The sequence below is a fragment of the Cavia porcellus genome, unplaced genomic scaffold, assembly GCF_034190915.1.
Source record: "Cavia porcellus strain 051 isolate PalLab524CR breed Dunkin Hartley unplaced genomic scaffold, mCavPor4.1 scaffold_15, whole genome shotgun sequence".
NCBI lineage: Eukaryota > Metazoa > Chordata > Mammalia > Rodentia > Caviidae > Cavia > Cavia porcellus.
In genome coordinates this window covers 10,628,841-10,651,767 of record NW_026947498.1, presented here as the reverse complement: position 1 = coordinate 10,651,767, position 22,927 = coordinate 10,628,841, and the positions used below count along the sequence as shown (strand labels likewise).

General features: G+C 50.7%; 1 protein-coding gene and 1 pseudogene across 2 annotated transcripts; both read left to right on the top strand.

Moving 5' to 3' along the window:
• The window catches only part of LOC134470541 (uncharacterized), a 21,928-nt pseudogene extending 7,906 nt beyond the window's left edge, over positions 1–14,022 (top strand).
• Sumo3 (small ubiquitin like modifier 3) lies at positions 13,945–22,927 on the top strand. 2 transcript variants are annotated; one of them, XM_003463944.5, is made up of 4 exons: positions 13,945–14,102; positions 16,649–16,777; positions 19,640–19,711; positions 21,670–22,927. In XM_003463944.5, exons 1-4 carry the CDS (start codon positions 14,082–14,084, stop codon positions 21,772–21,774), a joined length of 327 nt encoding a protein of 108 aa, XP_003463992.1. In that variant the 5' UTR covers positions 13,945–14,081; the 3' UTR covers positions 21,775–22,927. The 2 variants fall into 2 exon arrangements, with proteins under 2 accessions (XP_003463992.1, XP_063080705.1); XM_063224635.1 differs by lacking the exon at positions 13,945–14,102 and adding an exon at positions 16,018–16,375.

The following is a 22,927-nucleotide window of genomic DNA, read 5'->3' as shown; positions in this document are numbered from 1 at the left end:
GAGGTAAACCACAGTGAGCTGCCTCCGTCTAACCCAGCACGGTACATCTGCTTCACTTTTGGAAGATGCTTGGTGGGTGTAGAGATGTGGCCTTCTGGTCTTACCTTGTTTGTATTTTGTTTGTGTTACCGGGGCACTTGAACCTGGGGCCTTGCAGACACTAAACTCTACCATGAGCCACAGCGGCCCATGGGATTATGGTCCCTAAATATGTCCTTCCTGTTCTCTTGGTTGGTGTACCCTCTGATGACAGGCACCCCAGGCTCTCACCCTTCTCCATCTGTGTGGGGTGGTCATCTTTTCCCTTTGTCTACCTGCAATATGTCTTTTTTATTTTTGGTTTCAAAAGTGTGAATATCATGGCTTTAAAAATACTTTGAATCCTGGTAGGGCTTTCTTCTCTTGGTGATGTGGAGTGGTGTCTTCCATTACTTTTGGAGCATTCTTAGCCATTCTTTTTTGAAGTGTTCCTCTGTCCTATTCTCATACCCCTTTCTGGTGGCTCAGTTATACCTAAGGTGGCCCATTTTAAATCATCCCAGGCCTGTTCTTCTCTTTCATCTTTCCCTTGTGTGACTCTGCCTGATGGCTGTGCACTTGGCCTCGTTGATCCTGTCCTTGGGTGAGTTGAGCCTACTCATGAGCCAGTGTCAGAAGCCCTCCCCTCTGTGACTGTTTTATGTCTACATTTCATTTTCTTGGTTTCTGGCTCAGGGCTTAAATTCCTATCTTTTCACTCATGTTGTTTGCCTTTTCCACTTGAACCAGCAACATAGACTCCTGTCCGATAATCCCCCCCGTAGGAGTGCCTCTGATTCTGGCTCTGCAGAGTTCATCTCTGGCTGGGTTGTCTGTTGTACTTTGCTAGGAGCCGATGTGTGCAGTGCTGCAGTGCCTGAGGTCAGTGGCACTGGCAGCTGCGAGCTGCTGCTTTTCTTTAGACTGTGGCACCCTTTTCCGTTAGACTGTCATTGAGTCAGTCAAGCTGTGAGCTGTGTTTAGGTTGTTCTGTTTCTATGGTTACCTTCTGTAGTCCCAAACTCAAAGTCCTTTGATGTCAGCTTTTACTCAGGTGGGCTGGTTTCCCATGCTATCTTCCCAGTGTTCTACAAGGTGCTGGTTTGCTTGCTGGGTCTTACCAATAACTGTTCTGAGGGTGCTGGTTTCCAGTAAGCTAAGGGCACTGGTTTAGTGGGAAGCTCTTCTCTGTTCCCACTGCATCTTCGCTCGAGGTCCCCATGTGCACCCCTACCCATCCACTGCTGGGCCCCTCTGCATCCTCAATGCCACAGCAGACTGCTTTTCCTTGTTTCCTGCTGCTTGTGAGCTGGGTCTGGGCGCAGATGGAGTTCTTTGATTCCGTGGCCTCACCACATGGCCCTGGGGCTTGAGTAGGGTATTTCCGGGGATCCCATTCTTTCAGAGCCAAAAGTCCTCCAAAAAAATGGGCCTTGTGGGTTCCGACCCTTGCTTAAAAGACAGGATATGTCCCTTGACCCTTCTGCAGCCCTGCTGGTACTCTCATGTGTCCCGGTGGAAGGACATCCTGCCCTTCCTCCAGCCTCAGAAGGCATTGTTCCACGACAACCCAGAGTGGCTGATCCCTTTAGAGGGATCCCTACCAGAATGGCTGTCTCTGGTTGAACCCTTCTTGTAGGCTTTCCTGTGGGGAAAGACCTGGGGAGTCCTGTGAAAAGCCACACATGGAAAGGAGACTGCCTGGTGTCCCAGCTCCCAGGGCTCTGTGAACTCACACAGCCCAGAGTTGCCTTTTAACAACTTGCTAACAGCTTTATCTGAAATCTTGTCTGTTTGTGGTGGCCTTGGCTCTAGCTGCTCTCTGTTGAGAGTGTGATTAGATCCTGGCTGAAGGATTCACTTGCTCTGTGGCTCTGTGACAGACATGCAGATTACCCAGCTTGTCTTGTTTCAGGGTTGGGACAGTGCTCTTCACCACTTCATGCATTCTCAGCAGAGCACCCTTCCCATCGTATGACTTTGCCTCCAAGCCTGTAAAATGGTGCCGTGACCATACCTTCTCCACACCACAAATGCAAAGGTATAGGAGTCGTGCGCCTGTTAGTGTTCTGTCACTGCGACCACCTGAGAAAATGAACTGAAGGGATGGAAGGCTCATTGGCTCACAGACTCAGAGGTTTGGTCCATGTTTGATGGGTTCTGTTGCATTTGGGCCTGTGTTGAGGCAGAGCATCATGGTGGGGGTTCTGAAGCTTCCCACTCCACAGTGGCCAGGAAGCAGAGGAGGATTACTTTGATGGCAAAGCCCCTACTCAGCCCACTCAGCTATGAATCAATCAGTGGATCACCTTAGTGACAGGCCTTCAGCATACAATCACCTCCTTGAGGTCCCCCTCTGAACACTGCTGCTTTGGGAGAAAGCCTTCAAGCCATGAGCCTTGTGAGGACACTTTAGACCCAAACTGTACCGGCACAGCCCTGTCTGGGCTCCGGAAGCGCATTTGTTGTCGTTGCTTTTCCTTATCTTGATTTTGTGAATGTTTCAGCTTGTTGGAGTTTTGTTGCTGTGTAGTTTTGCTTCTAGCTGTTTGAAAGCTGTTTCTAGCTTTTTGGGGGATAATCCTAACTTGTTTTTGAAAACCACTTTATCACTGAAATTAAACATACAATGAACAAAACAGTGCATGTGTAATGTGAGCCCTTTATATGTTTAGATCTTCATTACTTTGTTAGCAGCCATTAATGTCTGTATCTACATTTTCATCTTTTTATGTATTCAGTACTGGAAATTAAACCCAGTGTCTTTACTATATCCTCAGTTCATTCTTCCTTTTCATTTGGAGATACGGTCTTTTTAGTTGTTGTTGTTTTTTATTGGTACTGGGGCTCAAACTCATGACCACGCACTTGCAAGGCTGGCGCTTATGCCACTGAGCTAAATCCCCAGCCCCCTAAGACAGGGTCTTACCAAGTGACTAAATTGCCCAGGCTGGGCTTAAACTTACAACCTTTCTGGTTCAGCCTTCCAGAGTGTTGAAATACAAATGTGTGCCACCATATCTGGCTTACACTTCCATCTCAAACCAACCCAGGACATGCCTTGGTTCCATATCCTTCCTCCCAGTGTAGGAGATCAGGGCATGGAAAGTAGCTGGGCTGGTAAGTGGGACCCATCAACCAGGGAGATCCAGGACACACACACACACACACACACACACACACACACACACACACACAGCACTTTTTTAAGTCTTGCAACATGGGATCCATCAGAGAATGCTTTCTTCCATTCCTCTGGTGCAAGATTAAGCAGATATTTGATAGGATGGCCTAGATCCTACCTTGGAATGGAGGATACAAATGACAGCAACTATTAACTTCATAGGCTCTGTTCTGTTTTTCAGGGACTCAGTTCACATTGTGCAGTCTGTATTTCTTTTCCTACTTTAATATCTTTTTTTTTTTTTTTTTTTGAGCAAGGGTCTTGCTATGTAATATAGGCCAGTCTCAAACTCCCTATGTAGCCCAAGCTAGCTTCAAACTTGCAGCAGTCCTCTGCGTCAGCCTCCCAAGTTCTGGGATCATAGGATCGCTATCCTATGCATGTTTTCTAGTCCATTCTTTGTTCAGAATCCCAAGAACCTGGAAAGGCCCAGACTTTAGTAACACAGTTTTGGCGAGCTCATCAGTAGATAAAGAGCATTCTGGAAGCTGGGGAACCTCCAGCAACTTCACAGAGGCCCAGCATCTGCTGCCTACCTCGGCAAGGCCCTTGCTGCTTCCTTCTGCACGTATTTCCACCCACTGCATCACTCCACCCCCCTCCACTGGGGAGGGTGGTAGGCAGGTTTATATGAGGCTATGGGATGGGCAGGGCCTGCACCCAGAGAAGCGCGCCCCACAATGCCCTGTGGGACCCAGTGGCATTCTCCTTGGGGCATTCTCCCAGGGGCTGCCAGGAAGCCTACTGGCCTCTCCGCTCTTGGCCTCCAGGCAAATAGCTGCCTCCCCGCTTGCCGCTTTCTGTGACCAGGGTCTCACTGGAGCTTCGAGCTCAGTGGCCTTTTGTCTCTGTGTGTCATTTTTCCAGGGAGCCATCACAGTCTACACAGGTCCACCACATATGCCACATTTCCGATGCCTCTGTTTTCAGGGAACTATGGAACTGGGCCTTGTTCTCTTCAGAACCAGTTCCCAGCCTCCCTGTCTCTTCTAACAGTCAGGTAATTCAGAAACATGCCTGGGGGCCTGGGCAGAAGAGAGTTCCCCTCAGCCAGCTGTGAGGAGTCAAAGTGGAGCTACCCTGCTACTTAGAAGTTCTAAAGTTTTTTCTTTTGTTTTTTTCTCTTAAATGCTGAAAAAGATGTTTCTACCCCTGCCTTAAAGTGATTACTGAAGCTTGTATTATTGGGTAAATGGGAGGGGTGTGTTTCTCAGGTGGCTAGCTGTGGGCCTGGGGAGGTGCGCCCTGATCTTCCAGGAGCTTGTGCTTCTTTCTTGGGTAGTTCACTGGAGTGGCAGTCTGCATTACAATTCTGTCCTTCAGTCACATCATTTCTACCCCAAAGGCAAGAAAGCTGGCATAAAATCCCTCATGTGCAGGCATTTATGATTCTTAATCTCTGGAAAACCTGAGAACCATGGTACTGAAAGAGGGTTCTGAGGAAGAGGGAGCCAACCTCCCTGATGATTCCATCCATGGGGTTCTCTTGTGTGACTCTCACTCACCTGGTTATTGGGAACAGTCACCTCCTTGACCTCCGATGATTCTCAGGCCCAAAACTCCACCCAAGGCTGGCACCCCAGGGAGACCCAGAATTCCCAGCTCCTCATGTTTCTCAGACAGCCATAAGCCCCACTTGACACCCTCAAAGCCAGGTTTCTGCTCCTTTAATGCACAGCTTATCCTGCTTGGAGAGAGATGGGAGCAGCAGGGATTGCTGGAGTCCAGGCTCACTTTTCAGTGGCAGACCCCAAGGCGGCAGGGAGCAGTCAGGCTGATTTTCAGAACCTGGTAGTTTACAGACAGCCCCCAGGCCCCTTGGACCACAGCCCTTCTGTGTCCAGCGATCAGGATCTACATGAGGATGAAAAGAGAAGTGCAGGAAGAAAAGGTGGGGCACACAACTGCCACAACTGGCCATGGGTTCAGCACACCCAGCTCTTCTGAGGGGTCCCCAGGCCAATCACGGGGAGCCCTTGCTTGAAATGAAATTGGACACCGGGCACATGACTGTGAGGAGCTCCTACCTAGGCCCTGGGCCGCACGTCAGGGCACTGCCTGCCTGACTCAGGCACTGGAAGGTGGATGTCCTGGCTCGTAGAGGGCCTGGGCCAGCCAGAGCCTCACCTTCCACTCTGTGGAGGACAGAAGGGGCCCGGCGGTCAGCACCACCCTCATCTACAGATGTCCTCATCCACAGATGTCTCCGGCTTGGTTCCGTCTCCGAGAGAAACCACAGGGCACCTTGCTTGTGCTGTGTTCCCTGCCTGCTCCAGAAAACCCTCTTCTGAAGCCAAGGCCGTGCCTGGGGTGGCGGGGACACCTGCTTTGCTTGTCAGCCTGAAGGTCAAGCTTCAGTTAGATTGTCCCATTGTCCCACGGTGAACTTCAGAGTGCGCCTGCTCAAGCGCTGCAGCAGCCGGCACCGCTGGTGATCCTCAGGGTGGCTGAGCAAAGCCTCCAGCTTTCGCTACAGTTTGGATCTCAAATGTGCCCCTAGTTCTTGCTGTGTTGAAGGCGTGGTCCCCAAGGCAACAGTGTGCAGAGGTGGGATTTTGGGGTGTGGTGTGGTGACCAGGGTGCTGACCTCATTAAGCTCACAGCTACAGGTTGTTGGGGTGGGGCCTGGTGAAGGGTGTGGTTGTAGGACCCGACCTTGGGGACCAGACTTGCCCTAGGCCAAGCCTTCCTCCCCATCTGCCAGTGTGGCCCAACCACATTCCTCCACCACACCGCCTGCTGCCCTGATTCAGCCTCACCCCAGACCCATAAATCAGGAGCAGGGTGGCCACAGGCTGGAAGCTTTCCTCCTCTTAAACTGTGTATCAGGCATTTTGTCATGGCAATGAAGAACCGACCAAAACTTTTCTTTGGCAGGTTTAATGTCCTGCTGAAACAGCTGTAGTTTTCTTCATATTTATTCTGATTGGGGTTGATGCTGGCTCCCATAATCTGCGGTTTATCTGCGCTGAATTTTGAAAAATCTTTTGTTACATCTTCAAGCATTGCTTCTGGCCTACTTCCTCATTTTTCTTCAGCCCCTGGGGCTCCCCTTAAGGACTGTGTTAGACTCACTGCCTCACTCAGACTTTGCAGCCAAACCTTTTCTCTTCCTCTTCCTCCTCCTCCTCCTCCTCCTCTTCCCCATCTCCTCCACTTCCTCCTCCTGCCCTCTCCTCTTCCCTTCCTCTACTTCTGCTCCTCCTCTTCTCTTTTTGAGACAGGGTTTCTCTAAGTAGTCCTGGCCTTGAACTCGGGGGCCCAGTGTCTCAGCTTCCTGAGTGTTGGGATTGCAAGGGTGTGGAGCCCTGCTCACCTCTGCTTCTGCGTATTTTCACCTGCCCTGTCTTCCAGTTGGCTATCACTTTTCCCACTGTGTCTAATCTGTTTGTAAACCCACGTGTTTTATTTCAGTCACTGTATTTTTGTTTTCTAATTTGTGTTGGGTTTTTGGTATTTCCCTTTTCTAACTATGAGCCATGATAAAGTAATAAATGATGAATAAAATAATTGTGGTGATACTTTAATACTCATGCCACTTCTTTGCTTAGACTACCCACCTCCGGTCCCCTTTCTTTTCTTTTTTTTTTTTTTATTTAAAGAAAAGGAAATGAAAAAAATACATGGAGATTAAAAAAAAAGGGTAGAAATAATACAAAATTACAGACAAACAAAAGGTAAGAAATTGCCGGTTGATAAGTTACACATTGTCATCTTCGAAATAGCTGTTCAGGTTATAGAATTAAAGTATTTAGAATGACATTCAAAAAGTGACCCTACAAACCATTCTGCTCTATGATCGAACAAAAGCTCAGTAATATGATTATCAGTCCTACACATTTGTCGGTCCCCTTTCTTGAGTGTGCCAACCTCAGTGACTTTCTGGTCCATCTGCTAGCGCCAGTGGCCCTCGCCCTTCAGTGGCTTTGTCATAACTGTGTCCTGCTTTGTTCTCCTGCATGGGCTCACTTTCCTTTGTCAATGTTCTTCCTGGATGTTGCCTGTGCAACTGTGGGTGCTGCTGCTGGGTGAGGCTGCTGGGCCGAGGGCAGGAGGTGGGGGTGGGGGCTGGTGGATGGCAGGGTGGCTGCCAGTCCTGGTAGCTGTGAGGCATTGGAAGCTCTGCCCAGCTTTAGCTCTGCCCCGTGCCTCAGCTGCGTGGTGAGCAGTAGTCCTCTGGCCATTTAGCTGGCTGCCCACACATTCGGCTATCACCAGCTGCTGCATCCCCACCCTGAGGGACTCTGAAGTGCTATTCAGCCTAACTGCTTGTCTGCTGCTTGTGCTGTGGCCCAAACATGTCTCCCCAAACTCTAACGAGTTTAAGAAGCCTTGACTCCAATTGCGTCCACACGGGTACAGGGCCCGGACCAAAGCAGTCAAAGGTACCTAGGGTGGGGTGGGGCTCTCACTTCACAGGGCCACAGTTCTGTTAAGAAAGGAAATGACGGCTGGGGATTTAGCTCAGTGGCTTAAGTGCTTCCCTGGTAAGCACAAGGTCATGAGTTTGATCCCTGGTACAAGAAAAAAAAAAAAAAACGGGAAATGAGAAGGCCGTGTGAGAAGGTAAGAACGTAGCCGTCAGCAGTGTGTGGGGGGTTCCTGCCCCAACCCTGAACTGCTTTGATTTCTGAGTTTTGGCCTCCAGAACCATAAGGCAATAGATGTCTGTTGTCCAAGCCACCCCGATTTGTTTCCTTTTTCCTTGGTGGTAGTACTGCGGACTGAACCCAAAGAAGCCCTGCCAGGTGCTACAGCCTAGGTTCCACTTTTGCTGTCTTTTTGTTTCTTTCTGTCTCTCTCTCTCTCCCTTCCTCTTTTTCTCTCTCTTTTTGGTACCAGAGAAGGAACTCACAGCCTCACCAGGCAGGTGCTTATACCACTGAGCTAAATCCCCAGCCTCACTTTTGCTGTTTTGACACAAGTTACCCAGACTGGCCTGAAACTTGTGATCTTCCTGCCTCTGCCTCCCAGGTAGATGGGATTACAGGTGTGTAACACCATACTCAGTGTCCACCTGTATATTTATGGCACCCCAAGCTGATGAATATGGCCTGCTACTCACCAAATATCTCAGGGGAAAAACTGAGTTGCCCCTGTTCTGGAAACTTTGTCCCAAGAGAAAGGCTCTACTTTGGTAGGCATCTGCAATGTTAAACAACAGATTCTTAAAATATTTTATGCGCCCTGCAGGCCTCCTACTCCTACCTCTCTCTGGGCTACCACTGCCACTGTGATGAGGTAGCTCTGGTGGGCTCAGGCCATCTCTCCTGTGAACTGGCCAAGGAGAAACACAAGGGCACCGAGTGTCTTCTGAGGATGCAAAACCAGCACAGTGGCTGTGCTCTCTTCCAAGAGGTGCAGGAGCCTTCCAAGGATGAGTGGGTGAAACCCTGGATGCCACGGAAGCTGCCCTGACCTGTGGAAACTGGACCAAGCTCTTCTGGGACTCTGCGTCCTGGACTCTGCCAAGACAGACCCAGTGTCTGACTTCCTGGAGAACCACTTCCTAGGTGAGGAGGTGAAGCTCATCAGGAAGATGGGTGACCACCTCACTAACCTCCGCAGGCTGGCAGGGCCCAGGCAGGCTGGACGAGTGCCTTTCCACGGGCTTGCCCTTAAGCCAGGCTGGGAGGCCCCAGAGCTGGCAGCCTCTGAGTGGCTCCTGCATCACCTGGCATCTGGGCTTCGGCCTAACCCTCTCCTTCCAGCCACTAGACAACTTTTTCACCTCTCTGGAGTCCTCTTCCAAATCCTGGACCACAAGGAAATAAAGCATTTTGCAGCAAAAAAAGAGAAAAAAGTATGTGGGTTTTCTGGTTATTTTTGGTGGGACAGTTGTCTGGTCCAGGCAGGAGCCCTCTATGAGGCAGCAGCATGTGGTGCCTCAACCCTTCACAGCCCCTTCCATGTGCACGTGGTCACATCTGTTCATCCGTCTGTCCGTCCAGGGCCACACTGCTCAGTGCATCCATGACTGCCCTCCCTACCTTGCCCATCTCCCGTTTCTCCCGCTGTGGTCACGAACAGCGCTGCGTTCAGCACCCTGTCTCCGCATCCCAGTCCCGTGACCTCACCCTCTCAGCCACAGCCTGCTACTTGTATCAGCTTTGAATCAGCAGTTCTCTCCCCCACTGCGGGGCTTGTGGGTCTGCAGTGGGTGGGAAGGTGGGGACCTCAGTGTTTGTTTCAGTCACTTTATTGTCCCCAAGCCTCAATGCCCAAACCCACAACTCTCAGGAGAAGAGGGTTATTTGGCTTGCAGTGTGCAGAGGTTTCAGTCCATAGTTGGCCAGCTCCAAGGCAGGGCAGCATGGCAGATGGAAAGCAGGCATGAAGGGAGGAGCAGGAACGGGAAACAGGCCTTCCCAGGTAACGCCACTGATGGGATACTTCCTTGGACCAGGCTCTACTGTCCAACAGCACATTTAGCTACAGTTATGGCTTATACCTAGATGTCCTCCCAAAGCCTCATGCAGTCATGGGTATAGCTTTTCCAAAGTGGCCTTGGACTTTCAGTCCTCCCGCCTCAGCCTCAGAGTGCTGGGACTGGTTCAAATACTTTCTTGTTGTAGCACATTTACTACTGCACCTCATCAGTTCAAAATCCCAGTTTTGTGTTAATAACTCAGAGTCCAGATTTAAGGTATGTGAGTGTGGATTGATTAAGGGTGTGATACTCGGATTAAGGGTGTGGATAATGGAAGCTCCATCCTGTATGTGGTGGCACCCATCAAGAGGTATGTACCCTGGATGGAATAAAAAGGGACAGAAAGAAGGCAGGCTTGCTGCTTTTTGGCTTGTGCTGCTGCTCCCTTCTGCTTGCCATGCCAGGAACTATTTTCTCTTCTGTGATGCCCCTCTGGCATGCCACCTGCCTTGGAGCCAGCAGATTGTGGACTGAAACTTTTACATTCTGCAAGGTGAAATAAACCTTCCCTTTCAGCAACAACAAAGTAACTAAGACAGCATAAACCCATGAGTTCATTCTTCTGCTGATGAGCTTCACACCCTCATGATCCAATCACTCTCCAAAGCCACACCTATGAGCACATGGCTTTGGGGTCATCTAGTCATAAACCATACTATACTGCAAACCAGGCCCCCAAAGACTCACGTGTAATCTTTTATGCAAAATGCATTTAGTTCAACTCTAATGGTTATCAAAGTTCTAACAGAGCCAGCATTGCTGAAAAGTCTAAGACCAAATTCTCCTCTGAGATTTAAAGCAAACTCTTAGCTGTGAGCCCTGTAAAATTCAAAAAGATAGACACTGCTGACACACAAAGGCACAGGTAAACATTCCCATTCCAAAAGGGAATGTCTTGGTTATGTTTCGTTTTTCTTTTTCTCTTTTTGGTACCAGAGATTGAACTCACGACTGCGCATGTGCCAGGCAGGCGCTTATGCCACTGAGCTAAATACCAGGCATTGGTTATGTTTCTTGTTGCTGGCACAAAATATCCTACACTCAAAGTGGAAGGAAGAAAGGTTTATTTAGCTCACAGTTTGTGGAGGTTTCAGTCTGCAATCGGCTGGCTCCAAGGCAGGAGGCACTGCACAGGGGCCACAGTTCATGGCAGCAGCCAGCAAAAGCAACAAGTACAAAGAAGCAAACCTTTTTCCTTCCTTATTTTGTATTCAGGCTACCCGACCACACCATCTGTGTTCCATTCCTCTTGAAAGGCTCAGGATATTTACCCACTCCCAGCTGAGTCATTTAAACTTGCAAACTTCTCAAGTGGACACAGTGAACAGTATCTTAGAGTTAAGGGCATGCCTTCTGTACCTCAGGGTGTAGAACTGTTGAGTTAAGCTGCTGGACTTCTCAAGTTGATATGATGTATCAACCATTACAAGGAAGACTAGGTAGATAGAAAGCAATGGAACCAAAGCAAGACTGAACCCCAGCTGGGTGAATGTTAAATCCTCTGACTCGGTCCAGCACTGAGAGCGAGCCGCAATCCAGTGCAAGCTCCTAACCCCTTGTGCAGCCACACTTCCATGGCACTGCTGGTGATTGTAGTGCTCATGACCACTCCTGGGCTGGCATTGCTCAGTTTTTATAGCTTTCCTGACCTTTTATGTTCCTCACTTTTCCAACTTTCTTTACTCCAACACTGTCCGCTCAGGTACACACTACCTGTCTCCCAGGCCTTTGTCTGAAGTGTGGTGGAAGGCCCCCCCCCCATCCCATAACTCTTGCATTTGCATGCTTGTAAAACCGGCATCAGTGGGGGCTGGGGATTTAGCTCAGCGGCATAAGCGCCTGCCTTGCAAGCAGGCAGTCGTGAGTTCGATCCCTGGTATTGACAAAAACAAAAAACAAAAAACAAAAAAGGGGGGGAAAAAAAAAAAACCCTGGCACCAAGGAGATGTTGCCAAGCTCCACTGCCTGTTCAAACAGTAGCTAGGCCCTGTTGGACCATGGCTCCAGAGGCCTCACGAGTGGGTGGATAACTGTGGACCAAATGCTGGGAATCCGAGGATTCCCTTTCTGTCCTTTCTGAGGCAGGGTGCCCTAGGGCTTTCTCTTCAAAGTCAAGTCTTTTATTTTTGCAATCTGAGCTAGCAAGGATGGTTGTGTGTCACTCTGTCCTGCGATGCCCTTGGGCCATTGTTTTGTATTATCCTGTGGTAAAGTATACATGTGGCTTTTTTTTTTTTTTTTGGTCTTTTTTCCTTTTTATCGGTACCAGGGATCGAACTCAAGACTGCCTGCTTGCAAGGCAGGCACTTATGCCGCTGAGCTAAATTCCCAGCCCCACACATGTGGCTTTTAATTTTTTTCAAATCCATTTTATTTCAATGAGAAAAAAAAATTGAAAACTCGTCAGTCAGGGAACTTGGTTTCTTTTTAATTTGATCTTTTTAGCAACCAAGCTTTCTTTTGCTCCAGTTTTGAGAGCTTCTCTTCTAGCAAAACTAAAAACTTTTTTTTTCTTTTTCATTTTTATCGGTACCAAGGATCGAACTCACGACCGCCTGCTTACAAGGCAGGTGCTTATGCCGCTGAGCTAAATCCCCAGCCCCCAAACTTTTTTTTTTTTTTTTGAGGGATAGTCTTGCCACCCAGGCTGGTCACTGCCTCAGCCTCAGAGGCTGGGACAGGCTCAAGAAATTTCCTATTGTCAGCACATTTACTACTGCATTTCATGCCAGCTTTCACGGTAATGGCTCAGAGCCCAATGTCTTCCATCATAGCTCATCACAGTGTTATGTGTGTTGGTGCACACAATGTCATGTTTTATAATTAACAGTGTCCTGGAGCTGATGGGGTACAGACTGCCTCCAAGTCACCTTACACCCACCAGCCGAGGAGGCTCTGACCCCAACACTCACCTTGGCAGGGGTGGGTCTCCACTGTTCCCCTCTCCAGATGCACAGTCTGAGCTGACCCTTCACTTGCACAGCCTCTGGCCAGACACAGCCATCATTCCAAAGCCAGAAGGCAGAACCAAACCTCAGGGCCAGCTGTGGTGTGAGGTTGGCTCTGATGGAACTGTCACAGAGAGACCTCGCAACTCTCCTGAAAATGCAAATGCTCAAGACTGGTAGACATTTGTGAAGTTCAAGTCAATGGATATTTGGCTCTAAGCCTCTTCAGTTTCCCAGGAAATGGGTGGCACTCTGTCTCTAGGCCTCGGGAGATGGTGTAGACACTTAGGTACAAAAGGAGACTTCTATTTCCTTGCCGCTGGTCTCAGGCAGCCAGGACAGAGCAAGACTGCACCCTTCACAGACTGAGTTGTAAAAGTAAAAGACTTTGCTTTGAAGAGACTGTGCCCCAGGGAACCCTAGAGAATTGGCTCCCCAGGACCTTCTGTTTACAGTGCTCAGCCAACCAGATACTCAGAGGCCTCTGGAGCCATGGACCAAGAGGGTCTGGCTACTGCTCAAGCTAGCAGGAGACCCTGATGTCTTAGCTGTATCATTTACTAGCACTGTGACCTTGGCCGTGTCATTCTGCCTTCTCAGTTCTCTTCTGTGTAAAATGAGTCACAGTGAGGTGTGGCTGTGAGGACTAGGACAGCATCCCAGAAACTGATCACAACACAGGGGCATAGGTAGCCTGCCCGACTTTTGTTTCTGGGTTTCAGAACACATCAGATTGGCTCTGTGGGGAAATAGAAGCTGTGCAACCTGGGTGAGTTCAGAGTGAGAGGTGCAGTGAGAAGGGGCCTTCCCCATCCTGAGAGGTCTTCTGATGATCTGTCCAACACCCAGGAGGGGTGTAGGACCATGATGGGTGAGGTGGGCAGATGGCAGAAGGATGGGGTCTGTGCTGCCTGCTGCACCCTGCACCAACAAAGTGCACAGTGAGGGGAGCAGGTCAGCAGCGTGGGCACCCCAGGGCCTGCAGAGGTGACACCTGCCTTTGGTCGGTGAGGCATCCCTTTTCCTCTGCCTGCTACCTAAGCCACCAAGGGGCTCCCAAGTGCCCCGACTCTCTTCCTCCATAAACGCAGTCTGTACTCGGGTCAGTACGAGAATCGGTGCAGGGCGGCAAGGGACAAAGCTGGCGCTCAGCTGCCCCAGAGCTGACCTGGCACTCGGCGCGCTACCGACCTCTAGACACTGCGGTGCACGCCGATCCCGCGCCCGCGCGCCCGCGCGCACTCGCGGCGGTGCCGACCGTGACGTACTTCCAACCCCCGGGAGGCGCGACCGGCCGGGCGCGTGCCCGATACCGGGGAGCGCGCTTCGTGCACGCGCCCAACCACGTGATCCCCGCCGGCCAACCGGCGCGCGGGGATTTGAGGATAAAGCGCGGCCCCGCGAGCAGTTGCGGCGGGAGAGCAGCGGGGCCCAAAGCGTGACTCGCCTGCTCCGCACTGCACTTCCGCCGCCCGTCGCCAGCCACCGCCGCCGCGCAGCCATGTCCGAGGAGAAGCCCAAGGTGAGCCGGGCTGCCGTGCCGCGGGCCCCACATGGGACTCAGTCTGCGGGGCCGCGCCCGGCCGCCGCCCCTCCCCCCCTTTCCCGCCCCTCCCCCACAGCGCCCGCGCAGGCTGGCCGCGCCCGCGCTCCGCCCCCGAGGCGCGCCCGCCGAAGCCCCGCCCACTGTCTCCGCCCCTTGGCCCCGCCCCGTGTTGCCCCTGGAACCTCGCCTCCGCCCGCTGAGCCCCGCCCCCCGCGACCCTGTCCTAGGCTCTGGCGCCGGTGTGGCGTCTGTCCTGCGTCCGGCGGGCGCGTCTGCAGCCACATCTGCGCGAGCGGCGGAACGTCTTTCCGGCTCTCGCTGCGCGCCCTCCTTGGTGGCGTTGGGTGCAGGTTGTCTTCCACTCCGGGACCTGGGCGCTCGCCCTGGCTGAGGCTGGACTGGAATCCTGGGAAGGCCCAGGCTGCTGGCTCCTGACCGTGCAGACTTTTCTGCCTCAGCTGTTTGTGGGGTCTGCCCTAACCAGCTCCTGCTGCAAGGTCTGCTCAGGCTCCGTAGGTGGGGCAGAGGTCCAGCGCTTAGGACCCTCGTCCTGATAGAGCCCACCCCAGCCCAGCTTAGCCTGCCTGCCGCATGTTAGAGCCGGCCTGGCCTCAGTGGTTTGCGGGGGCGTCCTCTTAATGAAGCTAAATACATCAACTCCACGTGGGGCCGACTGACCTCCGAAGTGCAGTCCGGGGCTCGCTCTGTGGTGACCGAGTGGCTGCTGCTCCACCCACAGGCCTGGAACCCTGGCTCTGTCCTGCTCGGAACAGCTCTCTGCTCAGGGACCCAGGTCCCGCTAGCCACACCTGGTCCGTGTGGTGGTGGCTGGGAGAAAACAGCGGTTGTCCCCTTGGGCAACAGAGGTGGGGAACTGACCACGGTGAACTGAGGGCATTGTTTTCGGGTTTATTGAGAGAGAGGTTCTCTGATGAAGCCCGGGCAATCCTTGAAACTCACAGCCATCCTCTTGCCTCAGCCTGCTGAGTGCTGGGATTTTAGGTGTGTACCACTACTAAGCAAGGCTGCTCCAGGGCCGGTGACAGGTGCTGGGGGGTGGCGCTCTGCTTTTTTTTTTTTTTTTTTATCGATACCAGGGATCGAACTCACGACTGCCTGATTGCAAAGCAGGCGCTTATGCCGCTGAGGTAAATCCCCGGCCCCTGGCATTCCATTCTGACCCTGTGGCTGGCAGTTTTGAACATAACTCAACCTTAAAAAAGCCAGTGAATGCTTTGCTTTTTGGGGAGAGGAGCTCAGAGCTCAGAAGGGCGCTCAGTGGGGCACCCCGTTGGTTGTGGCAGGGAAGCTGCCAGTCATTTGTGCTTACTTGCCTGTGCTGGAGCCACCTTCTGGCATCTGTGAGCTGGAGGCTGTCACCCTGGGGCCGCTTCTCTGGCCACATGGGCCGAGACTCATGTGCCCACCCACTGCCCTTTTCTAAGCCAATGTGTAGGGAGTAAGACTGAGGACCCCCAGGAACCCCTTCTGAGGGAGGGAGGCAGCTCCAGAGGCCCCCCCACCCCCCATTGCTGCCTGGGTGCACAGGGTTGGGTGAGTAGACAGATAGACATTACTTTGCCAGGAGGCCTGGTCCTTCAGGCCACTGGGGAGTCTCATTTCATTAAAAAGCAAATGGCTCCGTGGACTCTTTCTGGAAAGTGCCAGGTAGCACAGTGGCCCTTCAGTGGGCCTGGCGACTGAAGATAAAGTGCTCAAACTTGTTTTTTTTGGTACCAGAAATGGAATGCAGGACCTTGTACTTGCCAGGCAAGCACTGAGCTATGTCCCCAGTCAAGAAAACAGAAAGTGGTTGTGGGATCTCACTTCCCTTGTAGGCTAAGCAGCCCCAGTGCTGGCTTAGTGCGCTGAGTGAAAACTTTCTGATCAGTTCACAATGTGTTTCCAGGCCAGAAGAAACGACGAGTAGCTGCTGTTGATTAGTTTGTGTGAGTTGTGAGTTACAGAAGAGTAAAATTCCAGGAGTGGCTCCTGTGCCTGCTTTTCTCTGTTGTCTTTGTGCTGCAGAGCCCTTGTTGGCTCCAGGTCAGGCTGAGCCCCACCCTCCAAGGAAGATGGCTCTTGCCCACTTTGTGCCCACTGGGCAGGGGCTTGCCGTCCACACACAGGCTGCCGCGGTGGTCCCCCTTGTTGCCTGCGCTCTGTCCTGTTTTGATGAATTTCCTGGTGCGCAGCTTGTGTCATCTGTGGATGGGGTTTTTACCAGCAGTGTGAGAGCTTTAAAACAGGTGGGTTTTCTCCTGGATGTGTCAGAGGAGCTTGCTTCTTGGCATTAACCTGGAGGACTCCAGCATTGCAGTGTCTCCTACACATGGATGCTTAGAGGGTGGAAGTTAAAAATAAGTTCTGTGTAAAAATAAAACAGTCACATGAATGGCTGTGAATTGCTGGGGAATTTAAAGAATTAGGTTGGTTCTAATGACCTTAAGAAAACCCCCATGGGTGACCCGAAGGCTTGCTGGGAGGCCTGGGACCATCCAGCCCTGCTTTGTCTGTTGCAGGAGGGCGTGAAGACTGAGAACGACCACATCAACCTGAAGGTGGCAGGGCAGGATGGCTCGGTGGTACAGTTCAAGATTAAGAGGCACACCCCGCTGAGCAAGCTGATGAAGGCCTACTGTGAGCGGCAGGTGCGCAGCTGGGCCACCGGCCAGCCCGAAGTCCCTTTGGGGTGGGCTGCTCTTTAGGGGCTGCGCTCGGCCTGGTGCTGCCTGCTGCTGGGGGTCCCAGCTTTGACCTGTGAATTTCTCAGGAGTGGCCAATGGTGTGTTCTAGGTCCCTCTGCCTGTGGAGACACTGTCTGTCAGTGTTGATGGTTTGGTTTTCCACTCTGCCAAGCAAAGGAAAGAAACTGCTTGATTTCCCTTCATTTACTGGGTTTCAAAATAGCAAGTGACTAGTTAGAGCATTCATTTCTGGTTGGGCTGACAGTGCCTGGCTCACACAGGTATACTTGGGTTCACTTGGCTGTTTTGTTCTCTCTGGGATCCATGTGGGGTCCCTTTGTGGAGAGTGTCACCCCATGCGCATCGCACTGCATCCCACTGTCCCCCAGCCGTGGCCACATTGGGCGGTGCTCACTGTCTGGGATGGAGCCACAGTGCTAGGTTGGCTGCCCCTGCCCTTGTCTGGCTTGGTCTGCATGTTGCTGTGTGTGTACATGTTTCCAGGCATGCATCACTAATTGGTTACCCCATTTCTGTTGTCTTCTGCACTGAGAGTTGCCTGGAGGGCATGATGCCACACACTGGGCCGTCTCTGCTTCCAGTGTACCCCTGGGAGACTCCCTCTTCGCCCTTTGGATTAGTCTTGCTGTCCTTGGGGCATAGCCTCTCAGATCTCAGAAAGAGGACAGCTGAAAATGACCTTCCCACTCGGGACTTTGGTTATAGGTAGCCTCCAGGTTGCAGTCCATTTTCTTCTATGGAAGTTACTGTGGTTTTGTGTGAGTCTCTGTGTGCATAGACTTCTTTTTTTTTTCCTTTCCTTCCCTTCTCTTCCCTTTCCCTTTCCTTTCTTTTTTCAGTACTGGCATTAGAGCCTGAGTTTTCCCACTGAGCTATATCCCCAGCCCTTTTTTATTTTTGAGACAGTTATGCTAGGTCATTAAATTGACTCCACTGGGCTGATACTTGCAGTCCTCCTGCCTTAGCCTTCTGAGTGATGGGATTACAAGTGTGTGCCACCATGCCTGGTTACATTCTGATTCTCTGTTTTTGTGTGTCACTTGCATTGTCTTGGAAAGCCCCACAGCTGGCTTCTGGCAGTGGCCAGCTGAGATTCCCCACAGGTGCTTGCCTTCAGAGTGCTCTGTGGCCCCTTCCTGTTTAGAAATTTACTTTGGCTTTAGGAAATGGGAGTCTGTGAGTTCTCTGCCAGCCTGTGTCCTTTTGTAATTTCTACTCCCCCTTTTTGGAATTTCCAGTCCTCCTACAGGTGACTATCTTCAGTATTTTCTCTTTGATAGTTTTTTTCATGTTTTCTATCAGATTTTGTTTTTGCTATTAGTCTCCTTTCTGGAAACTTTTCTTAACTTTATCTTCCCACTTTACATGGCCATTTTTTTCTTTCTTTCTTTTTTTTTTTTTTTTTCTCTTTCTTTCTGTCTGTCTGTGTCTGTTTTGAGACAGACTCTAGCTGTGCAGTTCAGGCTGGCCTGGATCTCACTATGTATGCCAGGCTGGCCTGGAACTTCCTGTGACCCTCCTGTCTCAGCTTCTGGAATACTGGGATTTTAGACATGCACCACTACACCCTGCTGGTCATTTTTATTTCTGTGGTGATTTTTAGTTTACAAAAATTTTTTTTCCTGTTATTTTGAGTTTTCTTTCTTTCCCAGAGGCAACTCACTCTGTGTTTTCTGGATATGTGCATATATAGTTTCTTTTACTTCCCTAAGAGCTCTGAGGGTGCCCGTTCATGTGTGTGTGTGTGTGTGTGTGTGTGTGTGTGTGTGGGCTGTAACTGCTGTTGCCTTCCTTCCCGTCTCACTTCCCTTTCCTCTTCTGGTCTGACTTCCTGTTGGCATCTTCGCTTGAATGTTCTTGGCGCCCTGTGCGGGAGGGTGGGTATGTTGGCAGGGGCTGCCTGCCCAGGGCTGGTGGCCTTGGGGGCCCAGACACTGTAATCTGAGGACTGCTGAGCTCCCATGCTCCACCAAGTGTCCCAGAAGTGAGTTGGAGGGTGGAGGGGGTAGGGGTGGGCTTTTTTCCTTGCTTCTGGCTGGCCACTTGTCCCTGGTGTCCTCACCTAGATCTCTGGGAAGTAGGTGTCTCATTTGCTAGCTTCACGGGACAATTTCCTGGAGTTGGGGCGCTGTTGGCTGACTTGAGGGTATGGCTGTGACCTTTGAAGCACCAGGTGCTATGGCCCCTCCACCCTGGCCTGCAGTTGTTGTCCCTTGACCCCCAGATTCCAGGGTCCAGTGCCCAGAGCGTGGCCTCTGTATGCCTGCCCCTGCTGTTGGCTTTGTCCCTGGGGTTTGTGTGTGTTCATCAGTGCCACTCCTGGATAGCTGCTAGGTGGCGTGGAGACACCTGCCTTTTTAACACTGCCGCCTGATAAACAGTTCTGTTCACCTGCCCCTTGGACCGGATGAGATGGCTATGCCCTTCTTTTGGATGGAAAATGCCCCTCCTTCCGGCTGTCGTCCTGGCTTCCTTTACCTCATCCCTTGTCCCTTGCTGTCACCTGACCTGTCGTGTCTGGAGCTTTCGGAGGGGGAACCAGAGGTGCCAGCGGAGGGGGAACCAGAAGTGCCAGCCCTGTGTAGAAGTCCTGCTGGCTTCTGGGAGGAGGGGCAGTCAGGGCAGGGTGCCGAGTGAGGTGGCGGGAAGGCGGCCAGGAGAGCGCTGGGATATGGCCGCGGCCACAGTATTTCTGCTCACCAGGCACATGCGTGTGTCTGTGCAGAATTCTGGTATTTTGGTTCTTGATTTTTTTTTTTTTAAATTCAGCTGTGAAGATTTAACGTAATTCTGTTTTCTTTCCAGGGCTTGTCGATGAGACAGATTAGATTCAGGTTTGATGGGCAGCCCATTAATGAAACAGACACTCCAGCGCAGGTATGTGGCTGGCTGTGCCCCGGGCCTGCCTGTGTTTTCTGTGTTTCAGGAATGTTTACAGGGCCTCTCCTCCCCATGTGTATTACTAGCCTGTGTTTGCAGTATGTAATGATCACATTCCTCGTGGGGAGCTGTCTGTGCACATGACACCTCTTCCTTGTTTTCATCCTCTTTCCTGTGATCCCTTCCCTTCCCACCATGTTTTGGTCCCCTTCCCCCTTTTTCCCATTTCTGATTTTTATTTTCTTCATTATTTATGTTTTATGTTTGTAATGTAAGGGGAAACCATGCAATGTTAAAGTGGGTCTTATATTTTCTGAATAATTTTTGGTTTTTTTTTTTTTTTTGGGTACCAGGAATTGTACTTGGAACCTTGTGCTTGACAGGCAGGCACTGTACTACTGAGCTAAATCCCTGGTCCCTTTTTTGGCTTTTTGAGACAGGATCTCCCTGTGCAGTTCAGGCTGGCCCTGAGCTTACTTTGTAGCCCAGGCTGGTCTTGAACTTGAAACAGTCCTCCTCCCTCAGCTTCCTGAGTGCTGGGATGACAGATGTGCACCACCACGCCTGGCTCTTAATAATTCTTAGCAGATTTAAAAATTTTGGTATTTTGGGATAAACTTTTTCAGATGATATAATGGTTCTATCACATGTTACCCTTGCTGTTTGGAGACACCCAGGCTTGGGAGCCCTGGGTCTTTAGCTGGAGAATGACCTGGAATCAACCAGGAAGGCGAGGAGAAGCCCCTTCCCACCAGTTGTCCAAGACTCTTCGTTTGCAACTTTAGTCAGTTTATAGATGGGCCTTGGGTTCAGGTCTCATGCCCTGCAAGCATTGTGCTTTCAGGGATTGGTGGGAAGGAGGTGCTGTCATACCTCCCTGTTACCGTGAGCGCAGGGTTTGCTTCACACATGTGCCTGCCACACGGTGTGTCTCGTGGTGCAGAGTTTCAGGCTTGGAGCTATCTGTGCTTCAGACCGAAGTTCAGGTGGCAGCTCTGGCTGTCCCCTGGTGGCCTTGTGGCCTCAATCACTTAATCTCTGGAAGTCCTGGTTTTGTCCCTGTAAAATAGAGACAGTAGCTTGTTTTCTCCCTTACAATGTGAAAATCTTTTTGCAGAACATTTATGTCAAATAATGAAAGTAGTTTTGAAACACTTAATTTTTAGCTACTTTTTGAACTTGTCTTCATGAGACAGAGTGGTGGGCTGAGAATGCCCAAGGGAGGGAGCAGGGTGGGGGAAAAAGGCCTGGAAGGGCTGGGAGTACCCTCTGAAAGCTCCAGACACGACAGGTCAGGTGACAGCACAGATGTTGGCTGTCGCCTTGGGAATTTCTCGTGTTTGCAGCAGGGGCAGAGAGACTTCTCCTGAGGAGGCTGCAGACATGTTCTGGCTCCCAGCCGGGGTTGGTGTGTGTTGGGGGGGACGGGCATGGGGACTGCTGCCCATGCCTTTGTGTTCAGCATGGGAAGAGGTTAGGGGATGTTTCTGTACTTGATTTATCAGAAGAGAAACACATGGGAAAGGTTTGCTGGCTTCTGCCCTGGCACTGAAGGCAGGGAGCACCAGCAGTGAGAGTCTCTCTTCTTGGTCTTTTACTTTATGACCCCTTGTACTTTCTGTACACCCTGGGGAGGTACTTCACTGCAATCGGAGTCTGTGTCACTTTCAATGTAAAGTTTAGACATCTCAGTTTAATTTTAATGACTTTCGGACAGTTAAAAGTTTTTAGCTGTGACTATTCTTCCTAAGTTTTGTTAGGGGAAATTAGTTGGATTAACGGTGAGTAAGCAGTTGTGGCTCCACAGTGACACTTCTTTCCTGCCATGACCCATACCAGAGGTGGGCAGGCTGACTCTAGTATGGGGGAATAGATCAGGGAACACTGTGCCCATTCATTTTTCCCTTCTGCCATCTCCTGTATCCTCTCACTGGGCTGGCCATCATGACCGACAGCTGGAGATGGAGGACGAAGACACCATTGACGTGTTCCAGCAGCAGACGGGAGGTGCAGTCTCCAGAGGGACCATTCTGCACCCTGCATTCGCTGTGGAATGGTGAGCACACGACCAAGCTGATCACGGAGTCTGTGGAAGCCGAGGACAGTCACCAAACAACCCTCTCTGTCGGGTGCACTTCTGCAAAACTGCATCTACAGAGACATGTCTACAGTTTAAATTGGGCCAGTCAGATTGTTTTTTGATTAGATAAAACGGAGTTGTGAGGTTTTTTTCATTTTTGCTTTTCTCTCCCCTCCCAAACATTTTCCCCCAAGACTTGTCAAATGTCAGCTTCATCTGTGACCAGGTTCTCAGCCCAGAGTTGAGATGCTCCTGAGCTCCTTGTTGTAATCATGTTGTAATCATGTAGTTATCGTTCTCCCAGTTGCTGCGGCTGTGGGACAAGGAGGGCAGGATTTGACTTACTGTTTGGTGTAGGCACAGGTTACTACAATGCTAAGTATTGCAAGTTTAGGCTTTGTCAAGCATGTGGTAAAGTTGAAGGGAAAAACTGGACTGGTCCTTGAAAAAACACGCAATGAGTTTTTCAGTAATGTGCACCCAGGTCTCTCTACTCCCTGAAGCGCAGGACACTATCCCTCTGGTCAGTACCTGGTGAAGGGTACATGAATGAAGATTGGCACAATAAAAACTAGCTTTTGCCCTTTTCGTAACATGGATAAAGTACCCCATTTCTCAACTGGTAATTGTTTTGGGGCCTCAGACTTCTAATATTTGCCTCTGATTAATGATTATGGTCTCCTTATAAAAAAGTTTGAGTTTCCTGAATTTGCAGTTACATATTGTATAAAAGAGCTACTTCAAAGTGTGGTTGCAAAAGAAACCCATGGAAAGGTGACTGTGTGTGTTTCTCATGGATTTGTGCTCCGCTGCTCGATGTCATGTATTAGTATGGTGACTCCAGTTCTGTGACATACCTTGGGCTCTATGCCAATTACAATGTTCATAGTTCTGCCTGTTGTCCTTCTTTAAGGATCCATTGCTGCTTGACAGCCATTCTCTGACTTTGACAGTCACCTGACAATGACCTGCCATCTCTTGCTTGCTTGAAATCCTGCAAAAAGTGTTCTTTCCTTTGTTTTGCTGTACGGGCTTGGGGTGGGATGTTTGTTCTATTGTGTTTATTCACCAATTTGTACATTATTTGTTGTCCTTTACTACTGTAAACAGTAAATATAGTTTGGTATTCTGTC

Coding starts and splice junctions, on each gene's coding strand:
- Sumo3 (XM_063224635.1), top strand. CDS start 16,202: ATGGCTCTTGCCCACTTTGTGCCCACTGGGCAGGGGCTTGCCGTCCAC. Junction 16,778..19,639: donor AGGCCTACTGTGAGCGGCAG/GTGCGCAGCTGG, acceptor TTTTCTTTCCAG/GGCTTGTCGATGAGACAGAT. Junction 19,712..21,669: donor AAACAGACACTCCAGCGCAG/GTATGTGGCTGG, acceptor CATGACCGACAG/CTGGAGATGGAGGACGAAGA.